A 13,086-nucleotide genomic window follows, 5' to 3' on the forward strand; every position below is an offset into this window, starting at 1 on the left:
AAACTGAAAGTTTGGCAGTTTAAGTCTACACAGAGGTATCTCAGAAGAAAGATCTGGTGAGAAAACTTCTGAAAAGTCAGTCAATGAAAACCCTAAGGAGTATAATTGACCCTGATACACTCGAGGTGGCCATGAATCAGAGTAGATTCAACTGCAGCCTGTGGGGGGAAGGGGTTATGGCCATTGACATAAATAAAAAGGGGTCATTTCAGTGAATATGAAGATAACCTTCTTTCAATCATATAGAAAGAGCTCTGTGATTAAAATTTTTCCCCCCAAAGATGGTTAATCGCTGTCACCAGGAGTTCAGTAAGCTTTTGCTGAAAGAGACCTCTCTTTTTCAGGCGCAGTTCTGCCAAGGCACGTTCTCCGTAGTCCTCTGTGTCTCCTGGATCCTTGGCCATCAGATGTCCCAGAAAGGCAGACGTGAGACTATGGTGACTTTTGAACAGGTGGAAGCTGGAGGACAACGCTGTTGTGGGGTAGACATGGACCTCAGCGTGTGTGTTGCTGGCCAGGAACCACAGGCAAAATATCCACTGTATAAAAGCGTCCCGCTAAGGGTACTGGGTTGACCCAGGTAGGACCCAATGACCTCTCACTGAGAGCAGTAGACATTGTGTTGCTCCTCTAAGAGTGGATGACAGCAAAGTTTTCTGGGTCTCACAGCCTGGTGAATTCAGCTTCCTTGCACTGAATAAGAGCTATTTTTAACTTAGGAGATAGCACACCAGCTCCCCAGTTTCGGATACTCAGAATCTGTTGGGTCCTGAAATCAATAAGTGGAAGAGTGATCTAGCTCAGGTGCTGGTAGAGGTTACGGATCTTCCAGAGGCCCTCCCAGGTGCGACGATTGGTGGAGGCCGTGACTGGAGGCCTGGCTTCTCCAGGTGTTGCTGCTAAATTTCAGACATGGCCTTAATGGCCAAGCATTCCTTCCTTCACACGCTGTAGACTCATTTGGCAGGGATGAAGCCTGTGGGAAATAAAGCATAAGGTCACACACATCAAGGTTAATTTTAGTTTCGGTTTGATTTTCTGTGTTCCTGCAATATTTAGGAGGCCTGGGTTTCACCTTCATGGCTATTTATAAACTGGGAGGAGACGGAGGAGAGGAGGGCCACACCTCTACCTTAGGGCTGCAGAGGGTTTCTGGACCGCAGGCAGTCACGAGAAAGCACAGCACACTAGTTGTTGGTTGCTGAGACCGGATCTCTTTCAGAGAGGGCTTTAGGGTTCATAGTAACGTGTAAGGACTATTTTTTTTTCCATCAGCAGTGGAATAGGACTGTTGAAATCACTATTTATTAAAGATAAAATTAGCGGTGACCTAAGATAGGAATAGAATAAAGCTGAATCTGAGGATCGATTTCAATGACCATTCAAGTCATGTAGTGTCTACTAGATGAGAAGCTAGTGCCCCATGAAAAAGCCCACACTTTGTGCCGCCGAGTCAGCTCCGACTCATAGCGACCCTCGGGATAGAGAACTTCCCCCGTGGGTTTCCGAGACTGATAACCGCTCGGACTTTGCGGTCATCAGACCACCGCGTAGCTCCCTACAGCACCAGGGCGCCTGGAGTGCAGTCAGAGGAATCAAAAGGAGGTAAGGGGGAAGGAAAACCAACACAAATGGAACGGGAGTTGGGGTTTGTGACCAGGTCAAGAAGAAGGAGTTGTCAACACTGTTTCTCAGTGTCATAATGTAGCTACATTTATCGTATGGTTCTTGTAGATGGCACAGAATTCAATCTCATTCATTCCCTATGGTAACTCTCTGAGATGCAAAGCATGATCATGTTTATTTCACTGGTAAGGAAATAGATGCGAGATGTTTGAAATCCGCTCAAAGTCATACTAGTGAGCGACAGTCAGGATCAAAACGTGTTCTGTTCCATTGGACAGGACCATTAAACCGCAGCAATGGGATGGGGGTCTGTTCTTTTGGGTCATAGAAATATTAGAAGAGCTCGGTGTTAGATACTGGGACTTTGACATGATCATGGAACTTATCGCTTCAAAGACTGGCATTATGTCTCCAGTACTCTGGAGCTTCATCCAATAACTGGCTAGTTTTTCAAAATGGTCTACTGATTGAAATGCAGTCGTGCCAGTCATGTCCCTGGTCTAGAGTTGTGACCCAAAGGCTGTTTGTTGTTTACTAAGAACATCATGTCATCTGGGGCATCATGGTAAATAAGACTGGCCTTTGGGGTTGTAAATCTTGTGATTAAAGTGGATTCTCTGATCCAAAGGATGATGAGTAAGGAGTCCTGGTCATGCAGCAGTTAAGCGCTCACCTGTTTAACGTCAATTCAAACTCACTAACAATCAGCAGGAGAAAGATGGGGCTGTCTGCTCCCGTAACGATTTACAGCTTTGGAAACCCTAGGGGGCAATTCTGTTTTGGCCAATGTTAATTGGAATGGACTCGATGGTAATGGGTTTGGTTTGGGGGGGACTTCTAAACTCCCCCAAAAGACTGTATGTATCTGTGCAGGTCCCAGCCTGCACAGCTCCTATAGGCCAGGTAGAAAAGAAGAGGAAACACTGGTTTGTTTTTTTACAGCCTTTTGGGGGAGTTTAGAATCGAAAACAAATGGACTCACAGTAAATGGCAAAACTTCAACAGTACTTTAAAAGTGGAAAACCATAAAAAAATCTATGAATCAGTATGGCAGTCTTCTATAGTTTTTGTGTTCTTTTTGTACTTAATCGCTAGGAAAGTTTTTTTGTCTGCCTTTTCTTTTGTTGCTTTTACCTTTTGGAGTAGTTTGGAGTGCTGGCCAGAAACCAAGTAAACAAGAACAACAACAACAATGCAGCCACACAAAATCATGTGGTTGGTAAATGTGTTCAGCATATTTTCACTAAGAAAAGATCTGAAGGCAAAATTCTTGAATCGGGACTGTTAATGTTCAGAATATGTTTGATTTTATTACTCTGGCTCTTTCTCTCAAGGCTTTTGGATAGTTCATGGTAAAATGATGAAGTCATGTCATTCTATTTTGATATTACCAGTGTGTCACAAACCAGTGTTTCGCTTGCTACCGAATTCTGAATTATTTCAAGTTTTCATTTTTTTCATTTGTTTAAGAAAATAAGAGCAGAGTCTGAACATCACTGGAAAAGCTGGCTGCAGTTATTTAGGCACAAACTAACTGCCAGTAAGCAGAACACAGGCATTCCACCTTTTATTCCAGACTGCTGGCACGCTGAAACCCTTTGTCTGCTGAAGCAAGGCCCTGCGAGCAGTGCTTGGCAAAGCTCATTAAGAAAACCTGACACAGTCACCTAAATGTACTTATGACCTCTTGCACAAGTCTTTTTCTGGAGAGTTTAGTTTCTATCAGACTACTGATTAATAACAGTTATACCTGAGAGTTATTGAGGGTGTACCAGTAATCTAGAGACAATGAAAACACAGTAAAGCAGAAACTAGAAAACATCAGAAAAACAATAAAACAAATATAATTTTACTAGTGCTATACTACTAATAAATTCATATGTATTAGAGAATTAACATTAGAACACTCTATTAAAGCTTCCTATAAAATAGACATGATATTGAAAGACTTACACCAGTCATTACTGATAGTAAGAACTTGTACAGAAATTCTAAATAGGCTTCTTTTATTATACTTCCTAATTATATATTATATATATTTGTATAAAGATATCTATGAATCTTTCTAATCAGAAAAATATATTGAATGGTTCTCTCTTATTATCTTTTTCTATTCATTGTTAAATTACTTACCTCCAAATTATCAACATTTATGGCCGTCCATGTGATTAGAAATGTACTGAGGTCAAGTCTGACATTACACTTCCTGTGCTCCAGAAAAATGTGATCACCTTAGAACTTTTCAGAAGGGATGTCCTTTTCAGGAGCACACGTTGTCAGAAGTTAGGGGTATTACTTTCTAAGGTGAAATTAATATGAACTCAGAAAACAGTTCCTTGATTGCTCTAGCTAGCTGGATGCTTTGCCCTTGAATCATTTTTACCACCAGGAACCTTTTGTTTATGCTTCACTTTTCCGGCAGAAGCGGTTCCATTGCAGGAGATATGGCCATGAGTTTCGACTCCACGATAGTAAACAAGTACAAAGCACTGTGAGTAGACATCAGAAATCTCACATGCTATATATCATAACAAGTACGGAAGGTGCAACATAGACACTGTGATATAGATATTAAAGCAGTGCACAGTTAGACGATCTTGCTATGCATATGGGTCAGTGAAATGAAAACCATGCTAAATTTGTTTAGTTGGGCCTTTGGTAATTTGTGTTTTTAAAGGCTTTATTTATTTAAAAGTAACAGTGCTACCTAATGAAATCTGCCCCCTTTTATGTACAATATACATCATGCGCGCGCGCGCGCACACACACACACACACACACACACAGACACACACAGAGTCAAAGTCAATGGAAGTGGGTGGTTTATGTCAGGGCAGGGTTGGCCGCCCCTCTCCCAGAATAAGATAAATGTAAGTGGCGAAGAGCTCCTGGGGCCGGCTGGACTCATTTTGTATTCAACACTCTGCCTGGCCCCCTTCTCATCTCTTTCTCCCTCTCTTGTGTGTTCAAGCCTACTTGAGTTTCTTTTTTCTTTTGTAGAACTTGATTCTTTTGATGTGTTTCAGGGCATGCCCTGCAGTAAAGAAAACTTCCCAGGAATCGGAAACATAGCACACAGGTCTGAAGCAGTTACTGTACCATAGCAGAAAGCTTCAGACCTACAAGCTGATTCATTCTCTCTCTCTCTCTCTCTCTCTCTCTCTCTCTCTCTCTCTCTCTCTCTCTCTCTCTCTCTCTCTCTCTCTCTCTCTCTCTCAAAGCATCAAAACACGTAGAGAGGAGACCCATACAACACTTGAATATATTAGGTAGATTATTTTAAAGTGAGATAAACTGTAATGTTTAATGCAAACTAGGTATTCGATGAAGATTTTTTAACCTGGGATGGATTTATGATAGTAATTTAACCTGAGGTGTGGCTTCATGCATCTATATATTCCTTTGCTTAATCATATCTCATCTATAAGTAAGAATGAGTGATTGTTTCTATTGTACTATTTCTATGGCATTATAGCTATGAGATTGTTAATAGACAGGATCCTTAGGGATCCTTTCCATTGAAAATATTGTGAGGAAGTGCAGTGCTTTAACTTTCTATTTACACGTCTATAAAGCAGAAAGGAATGTTGCACTAAGTACCGTAAAGTTAGTGTTAGAAGACACTATATTATTAATAGAAAGTCTAGGTTGAAGATGTTAACTACTGTGTGCCCAACATCAGCATTTCTATTTGCATAAATTAAAAAATTTAATAAGAGCGTGTTACATTTTTATTTAAAATATCTTTGTTTACTCACATAGTATACTTTATAAGACAAATCTTTCAGGACTAGGTCACTGAATTAGGACTTGGAACTGAAAATTGAAAAACAAATAGAAAATAAGTAAAAACAATGCCTGTTTACACATATGCAAACTCACTTTTTACATGAGAAGACGCAAACTAAAACGAAGTACCAGTGACAGTATATTCTCCTTCGTTACCATTGCCCACAGTTCTCTGAAAGACTTTTTATTTGTAAAGCCAAAACAGTTGGAAAAGCAAACTGAACTTCCAATTTGGTAATTATCTGCATTGTTTGATCAATTTAGAAAATCGGTTGGTATAAAGCAGGTGTGTTTTTCACTCTTGTACAAAAAATAGAGTTCACTCTGGTGTGTTGTTTGTGAAGCTTACTGAAAAATGGTCCATTATTGGAGGAATAATACATGTGTAGCAGTACATAATCATTTTCAATTAAATTTCATCCAGTTCGCTAGTTCACCAAATGTATTGAGCAATGATTGCATATTTGCACAAACAGCATTATCTACTAGCTTTTTAAAAAGTTACTCATGGTGTCATTGAATTCGTTCAGCATTTTCAAACATGTTTGATTCTGTGATAACAAACCAACCAGCTAAGTCCCACAATTTCTTTTAATTCTGATCTAACTAAACAGATGTTTCGAGTTCTTTCTATATGTAGCTATTGCACTGTTGATGAACATTTGTGAAACTGTACATAACATAAGGAAAAGTTCTCTGAGAGTAGCGAAGGATGGGGTTTCCTGATACCCAGTTATTGACTGTCTGTGAAGTTTGTAGTGGGGGCTGTGTTGTCCAAAAGGAGCCCAGGATGCCTCGTGGTTACTGGTTCCTACTAAGTCAGCACTGGAAGCCCCCAGCGCTCTGTGGCAGAAAGGTCAGGCTTTCTACTGCTATAAAGATTTCCAGTCTCAGAAACCCACAGAAGCAGTTCCACGCTGTCCTATAGGGTCCCTGTGGGTCCGAATCGACTCGACAGCAGTGAGTTTCAGAGGTTATGCTGGGGCTGTTCTCAGGATGTTGCTTAAAAAAAAAATAATCTCTGCCATAGCGTGCAGAGACACAGAAGAGCACAAAGCGCCTCAGCATGTTCAACTAAACCAGTCCTGGTCTGCTCTTTTTTTCTCCCTTAATGCTACTGAACACTTTTAGATATTGGTTGTTTTCAAATTGCATGATTCTGCATTTGATAAGCTCCACAGGTGCATATTGCAACACTTCCCAGCTTTATGGCAAGTGGCTGCATGCAGAGGGACCCACCATTCTCCCATCTTTGCTTGCAAGTGTCAGTCAGTGAGACCCAAAGGTTTTGAAGAAGAGTTCAGAGCATCTCTTCTTACACAGGACTGCTACTATTGTATTGGGTCACTCTGAAGGTTAAACCACATGTTCGCATGGCGTTAGGGCTTTCGCTTTGTTACAATTACAATTGCTTTCTACCTCTTTCTTGCAGAATTGTTATCTTAAAATGTTAGCTGAAGGAATCCATGTAGCGTCACTCAGATAAACACAAGTGCCATGCTAGCTACCATATTGTGCTGCAGTGATGGGTTTATAATAAATGTTTACAAACACTAGTCCACAGCCAGACAGCACTCCGACACCGGGAGCACCAGCAGCTCCTACCAACGGCGGCCATTTTCAACAGGTGAGGTGCCTGCAATAGAGACTCTTGAAACATAGTGCCCAAGACCACATGCTCTGCAGTGGAAGGACAGAGGTTGTAACTCCTGTTTTCCGATTTTGGATTCTCCGTGTGTAATCGCTGTCTTGTCATACCAGTACACCCTATAGCCTTGCCCCAATCTGCTGCATGACCCAATACATGGTTTCCAGAGGAATACACCCATGATGCCAGTTTCCTAGCTGGCTTCTGTTAGTTTATTGGACAGTTTGTGTATGCCCTGCAATAGGGCCCTTCCTAAAGTCTGTCCCAGTTTCCTCATCGGTAATCCTGACGGCTCTTGGGCTTACATCTAGGTCTCTAAGCCATCTTGAGTTCATTTTAATGCGGGAGGTTAGGTGTGAATCCTATTTTATTCTTCTGCAAATAGGGATCTGATTTGTCCAGCGCCATTTGTTGAAAGGTTGTTTCTGGTCTGTCTCTCCTAAGGCTAGCCAGTGCCTCAGTGCCCAGGTGTTGTCAAGTGCCATTGAGTCAGTTCTGACTCCCTACACCAGCGGTTCTCAACCTGTGGGTCATGACCCCTTTGGGGGGTCAAATGACCCTTTCGCAGGATTCGCCTAAGGCCATCTGGAAAAAATATTTCACAATATATAATACATAAATATTTCACAAGATATAATTACATCTTGTTTTGTGATTAATCACTGTGCTTTAATTATGTTCCATTTGTAACAATGAAAATACATCCTACATATCAGGTATTTACATGATGATTAATAACACTAACAACATGACAGTTATGAAGTAGCAACAAAAAATAATTTTATGGTTGGGGGGTCACCACAACATGAGCGCGACTGTGAGGATGGGGAAGGACCACTCGCTCTACAGAGGGTCACTATCAGTTGGCACTAATTTGACGGCACCTAATAGGAACCTTATGTTGCAGAATACGATGTCCTTCTCCAGGGACTGGTCTCACTGTCCTTGCTTTGGAGGAACATTCTGGCTGCCCTTCCTCCAAGGACAGATTTGGTTGTTTAGCTCATTTAGAAAACTCACTGCCAACAAGTTAATTTAAACTCATGGGGTCCCTGTAAGATAGAACTGCCCTTGTGGGTTTCCATGACTGTAACTCTTCACTGCTCCTCCTCCCTGCCAGAGAGTCAATTCAGACTCAATGCAACCCAATCAGAAGGGTAGAACTGCCCCTTTGAAAAGCTTCCTGCTTCTATGAGGAGCGGTCGGTGGTTTCGAACTATTGACCTTGTTGTTAGCAGCCCAATGCACAGCCTATTGAGCCACACACCAGGACTTAAGTGCATGGTATTTGAAAGCTCTTCTCCAGCACTAGAACTCAAATGCACAAATCCTTCTTCTTCAGTGTCTAGCTTTCATATGCCTGTGAGGAAATGGAAGGTACCATGGCTTGGGTCAGGGACACCTTAGTCCTCGAAAGGACATCTGGGTTCTTTAGCCCTTTAAAGAGGTCGTGTGCAGCAGACTTGCCCAATATAATAAATTAATTGATTTCCTGATTGCTGCTTTGGTGGGCAGTGATTGTGGATCCAAGTAAAATGAAATCGTTGACAATGTCAATCATTTTCTTCCAGGGTGGAAAGCAGCAATTGAGAAGATATAAAGGTGAGTGAATCTTGAAATTACAGAAACGCTTCAATCTTGAAATTACAGAAAGCAGCAATTGAGAAGATGTGAAGGTGAGTGAATCTTGAAATTACAGAAACGCTTCAAGGCAGTTAAGTTAGTAGACCGTCTGTGCCGTCAACGGCGTATCTGCGAGGCCAGTTCTGTTGTTTGAATGTGGGCTCGTAGAATTTACTAGTCGCTTCCTGAAGCCCTCAGGGAATTCACTTGCAGTCCGGATGGCGCTTCTCCCTTGCCTGTACTTTCTGTGACCTCTGTCTGAGCTCTGCGTGGCAAGCCTGGGGTCTGGAACATGGTCACTGCATCTAGGTCGCTCCTCCTGCTGGGTTCCATGCTAACTTTCTGCCAGAAATCTGTTATTCCCAGACCACAGGGCATTCTTTTTCTGCCCAGTGACTCTGAAGCTCCAGGGTATATTTTGGAAAAAGTATTATTTGGAGGGATTGGGATCCCATCCCAAGTAGATGGTTCCTAAATGACACAAGCAGTTTGCCAACTGACAACTAACCAGAAAGGTCGGTGGTCAGACCCATGGAATGGTATCATGGAAGAAACGTCTGCCACTCTTCTCTCAGATTGTAGCCAACCCCGTGTTACAAATGGGCATTGGTGTACAGGTTGTGGTGGAGTAGTCCCTCTCCAGAGAGACTTTCTGTCTCCGCGGGCCCCTCCCTCCCCTACCCCCTCCTTTATTGCCTTTAAACCACCATGAGGGCCACTGGGTGTTCTTCATTCCCAGTGAGTGGTGGAAGCACATACGGAGATGTTGAGACGTCACTTTCATGATTTGATTACTAATTAGTTGACTCCGAGTTAATAAACAGACAGATATGGGTGAAAATGACTAAATCAGATCAGCCTTAAAAGGACTGGGATCATTGTGATTGGTGCCCCCTTCCTCCCTTCTTCCCCCCACTTTCCCTTTCCTTACTGGTGTCACTACTTCCATTTCAGTTCTTGAGGGGCTTATCTGACCTCGATTCTGTGTGTCGTGAGCTCCCATCTGTACCAGTGGACAGGCTCTGGTCTAGCAGAACTGAAAAGCAGGACTGGGGTCATGATAGTGGGGGTGTGGAATAACCTCCACCCCACCCCGCCCAGTGGATGAACAACAGGAACATGGGTGAAGGAAGACAGCAGTTGGTGTAAGATATGAAAACAGTAATAATTTATCGAGGAGTCACAGGGCGGGAGGGAGGGAAACAAGAGGAGCTGAAACAAAGAACTCAAATAGAAACTAAATGTTTGGAAAATGATAATGGCAACATATGTACGAATATGCTCCATCCAATTGATGTATGAAATGTATGAGAGCTGTAAGAGCCCCCAGTAAAATGATTTAAAAATTAATACAAGGCCTAGGATCTTCCAGGAAACAGAAGATTGGAAACACAGGACGCTGGCAGCCTAGTGGTAAGGAACTGTAAGAAGCATCTAGGAGCTCTGAGTAGCCCCCAGCTAAACCTGTAAGAGGACAGGAGAGCCAGTCCTATATCCACACGGCACTGAATTCTCCCCACAAGCCTATGAACTTGGTAGAGAGCCCAAGGCAGGGTCCAGAAGGAAACACAGCCCAGTCAACACGGTGCTCCTAACTTTCTGAGAAACCAGCCAGAGAACAAGGTCTCTTCCACCAGCCATGTTGCATTCTTGCCTCAGATCAAGCCTGTGAGTTTGAAACACCCCACATGTGGTTGTCTCCAGAAACACTTGCCCCTGAGAGTCTCAACTGACTGTCTTGTACAGGATTAGGGACACCTGATATAATTACTGTACTCATTTGATTTCATAGTTTGGAGAAACATTCATTGGATAAACAGATTATGTACAATATTTATACCTTATGTGGTCAATATTTAGAGTATTTATACTGCCTAATGTATCATATCTAGAGATGTGTATTTAAAGATTTTATATCATTTAGCCGACATTTATATATTTATATTTTAAATAACTATCTGAAATGATATGCTATTATGGATTTACAAATGCTTATTTAAATTACAAAAATAAAAGTAGATTCATTTGAGGGAGCAGCAGTGATTATTTTGAAAAGGCTGATTATTAAAAAAAATAACCCTATTTCAAACTAGTCTAGACAGGGAAGACTGCAAAGGGAAAAAATTAGAAAAACAACCAACAGGGAATTGCTTTCTACCTCTGAAGATGCCAGTCGCACTACGCGTAAGTGTGAGAGCACATTCATTAGCAGAGTGTACCCACACTTCTGTTTGCCGTTTTTCACTGAATGGACATGTGTCGTTAAAGTCGATATTATGTGAATTGTATAGAGTTCTTTTCTATAACCATCACACATGCATATATTCATATTTTTGCCTTATATGGACACTGAAATTTCTTTTCTTAAATCTGTAAGCCCTATTGTGATTTCTTCAATGTCTTTCTTTAAACTTTCTCTTGGCTTCGGGGTTCTGCCCTCTGTTCCATGGCTGTCGAGTCGAGTCGAGTCTGACGCAACGGCCCTGTGGGCAGCCTTGGCCTGTAGCAAGGGGGTTCTGAGACGTCCGTCTTTACTGGAGCAGACGGCCTCTTCCTCCCCCCGCAGAGCCTCTGGGGGGTTTGATCACCCACTTAGTGATTATGACAACAACAACAACACAAACTCACTGCCATCCGGTCGATTGCGACTCATAGCAACCCTGTGGGACAGGGTGGACCTGCCCCAGTAGGGTTCTGAGAAACTAACTGTTTATGGGGGTAAACAATCTCATCTTTCTCCCAGTTGTGATCAGACCGCCTGATAAAACAACAGTTATCATTTAGATACTATTGCTCAAAATATCTAGAGTTAAATATGTATGATTGAGGATGGCGCTCATTGGAGCTCATCTATCTTTCTACCCTCTTATATTAAAAGTATTATCAAAATGAAACACGACTAGTGTCTCACTTTCCATGTGGAGCTAGGTTATCCGCTGTGTCCGACTAGCACAGCTGCGTTTGCTTCCTGAAGTCAACCAGGTTTCAGAACCAGACATCTTTTATAGAAATAGCACGGAAACATCATGAGTGGGGAAACGTGCAGATGAGTAGTTCTCCTGAAGCTTTCTCTGCGGCTTGGCCCTTCGTCAATACCAATCGAACAACAGAGGCGGGAGTGGTAAGGCAAGGATGGGGGCGGGGAGAAAAAGAAAAGAAAATACTAGCCAGGCATAATTAAAACTTGAGGGGCGTGTTATTTGATCCGAGCTGCACTGGGAAAAACAAAACAAAAATTATCTGCACGCCCTCCAGCCCGGCTGAAAGTGCAGCACAGCGAGAAACGGAGTTCGCAGCGGTCGATTCAAGAAAGGCTAGCTGAATGGCTTTGAAGAACGCAGGCGGCAAGACCCCCGTCCTCAGGCATCAATAAGCTCCAACCAGACTCATTTGCCATGAAGGGTGAAATGTAGAGGAGCCGTGAAGCCGGGGTCTCTGCCTCGCCCCGGCTCCTTTCCCTAAGTCATTCTGGTGGGGTTTTGTGTCCCAAAGTTGTCCCGATGCAAACAACAGGTTGAATATTGTAGGTGTGGGTTATTAAAGTGTCCCTGGGACAATGGCAGTCTGTGTCCCATTTGTAACGCTTGGATTAATCTTTGGAAAGTGCACACAAAATGTGACATGATGTTGGCTTCCAACATTATTCAGTCTGCATAGCAGCAAATCGTGCCCTGTCTCCCTGGAAATAAAACTCCAGAGACGTACCAGTGCCATCTGAAAGAACTTATCATTTATGCTCAGGATTGGGGACACCCTGACACAATTTCTGTACACCATTTGATTGCATCGTTTGGAGAAACACTCATGGAACAAACAGATTAGGTACAATCAATTATTCCCCAGCTCCCCAAAGAGAATCTGCAATTCGTTTGAGCATTATTTTTCCCTTTTTATGTTATATGGTTGGGGGGAAAAAGTAAGACGGTTTTTACTTTTAAGAGAGAATTCCATATTAGTTTACAGAGGATTATCACCCTGACAGAAGGGAAGCTTCTGAGAATTTCCCCTCCTAACCCTACTTTGCCTTTTCAATTTGAAAAATTCCAAGATATGAGAACTAGCTAAGAAATACGTGCCGGGGAGAGGGGTGTCCCCTGCGCTTTCCTTCCCTTCGCTCCATCCAGGCTCACCCTCACTGGTGTGCGCTTTAGAGATTCTTGACTTGTGCCCGCGTTCACATAAGTACTATGGTAAAATTTGGGAAGATGTTCTCCCCAAATACATTGTGTTTTAAATGGAACTCAAATAGGGTCATGGAAAGAGGTGAATATGAAAATCAAACCTGGTGCCAGAGTGCGGATTGGGTCTCACAGAGACCACCCGGCAGGGGTTCTGAGATCATACAGCTTTACAGAGCAGAGAGCCTCAGCTTCCTCCTGTGGGGAGACTGGTGGGTTTGA

At 42.6% G+C, this 13,086-nt stretch overlaps 1 protein-coding gene across 1 annotated transcript in view; it reads right to left on the reverse strand.

Moving 5' to 3' along the window:
• Positions 1–817: 817 nt before the first annotated feature.
• Positions 818–13,086, reverse strand: part of GRID2 (glutamate ionotropic receptor delta type subunit 2) — a 1,629,781-nt gene continuing 1,617,512 nt past the window's right edge. The window contains exon 16 of the mRNA XM_075544881.1: positions 818–976. Within this exon, the coding sequence (XP_075400996.1) occupies positions 818–976 (159 nt within the window). The remainder of the gene's footprint in view (positions 977–13,086) is intronic.

This window comes from Tenrec ecaudatus, chromosome 3 (assembly GCF_050624435.1).
Source record: "Tenrec ecaudatus isolate mTenEca1 chromosome 3, mTenEca1.hap1, whole genome shotgun sequence".
Lineage (NCBI taxonomy): Eukaryota > Metazoa > Chordata > Mammalia > Afrosoricida > Tenrecidae > Tenrec > Tenrec ecaudatus.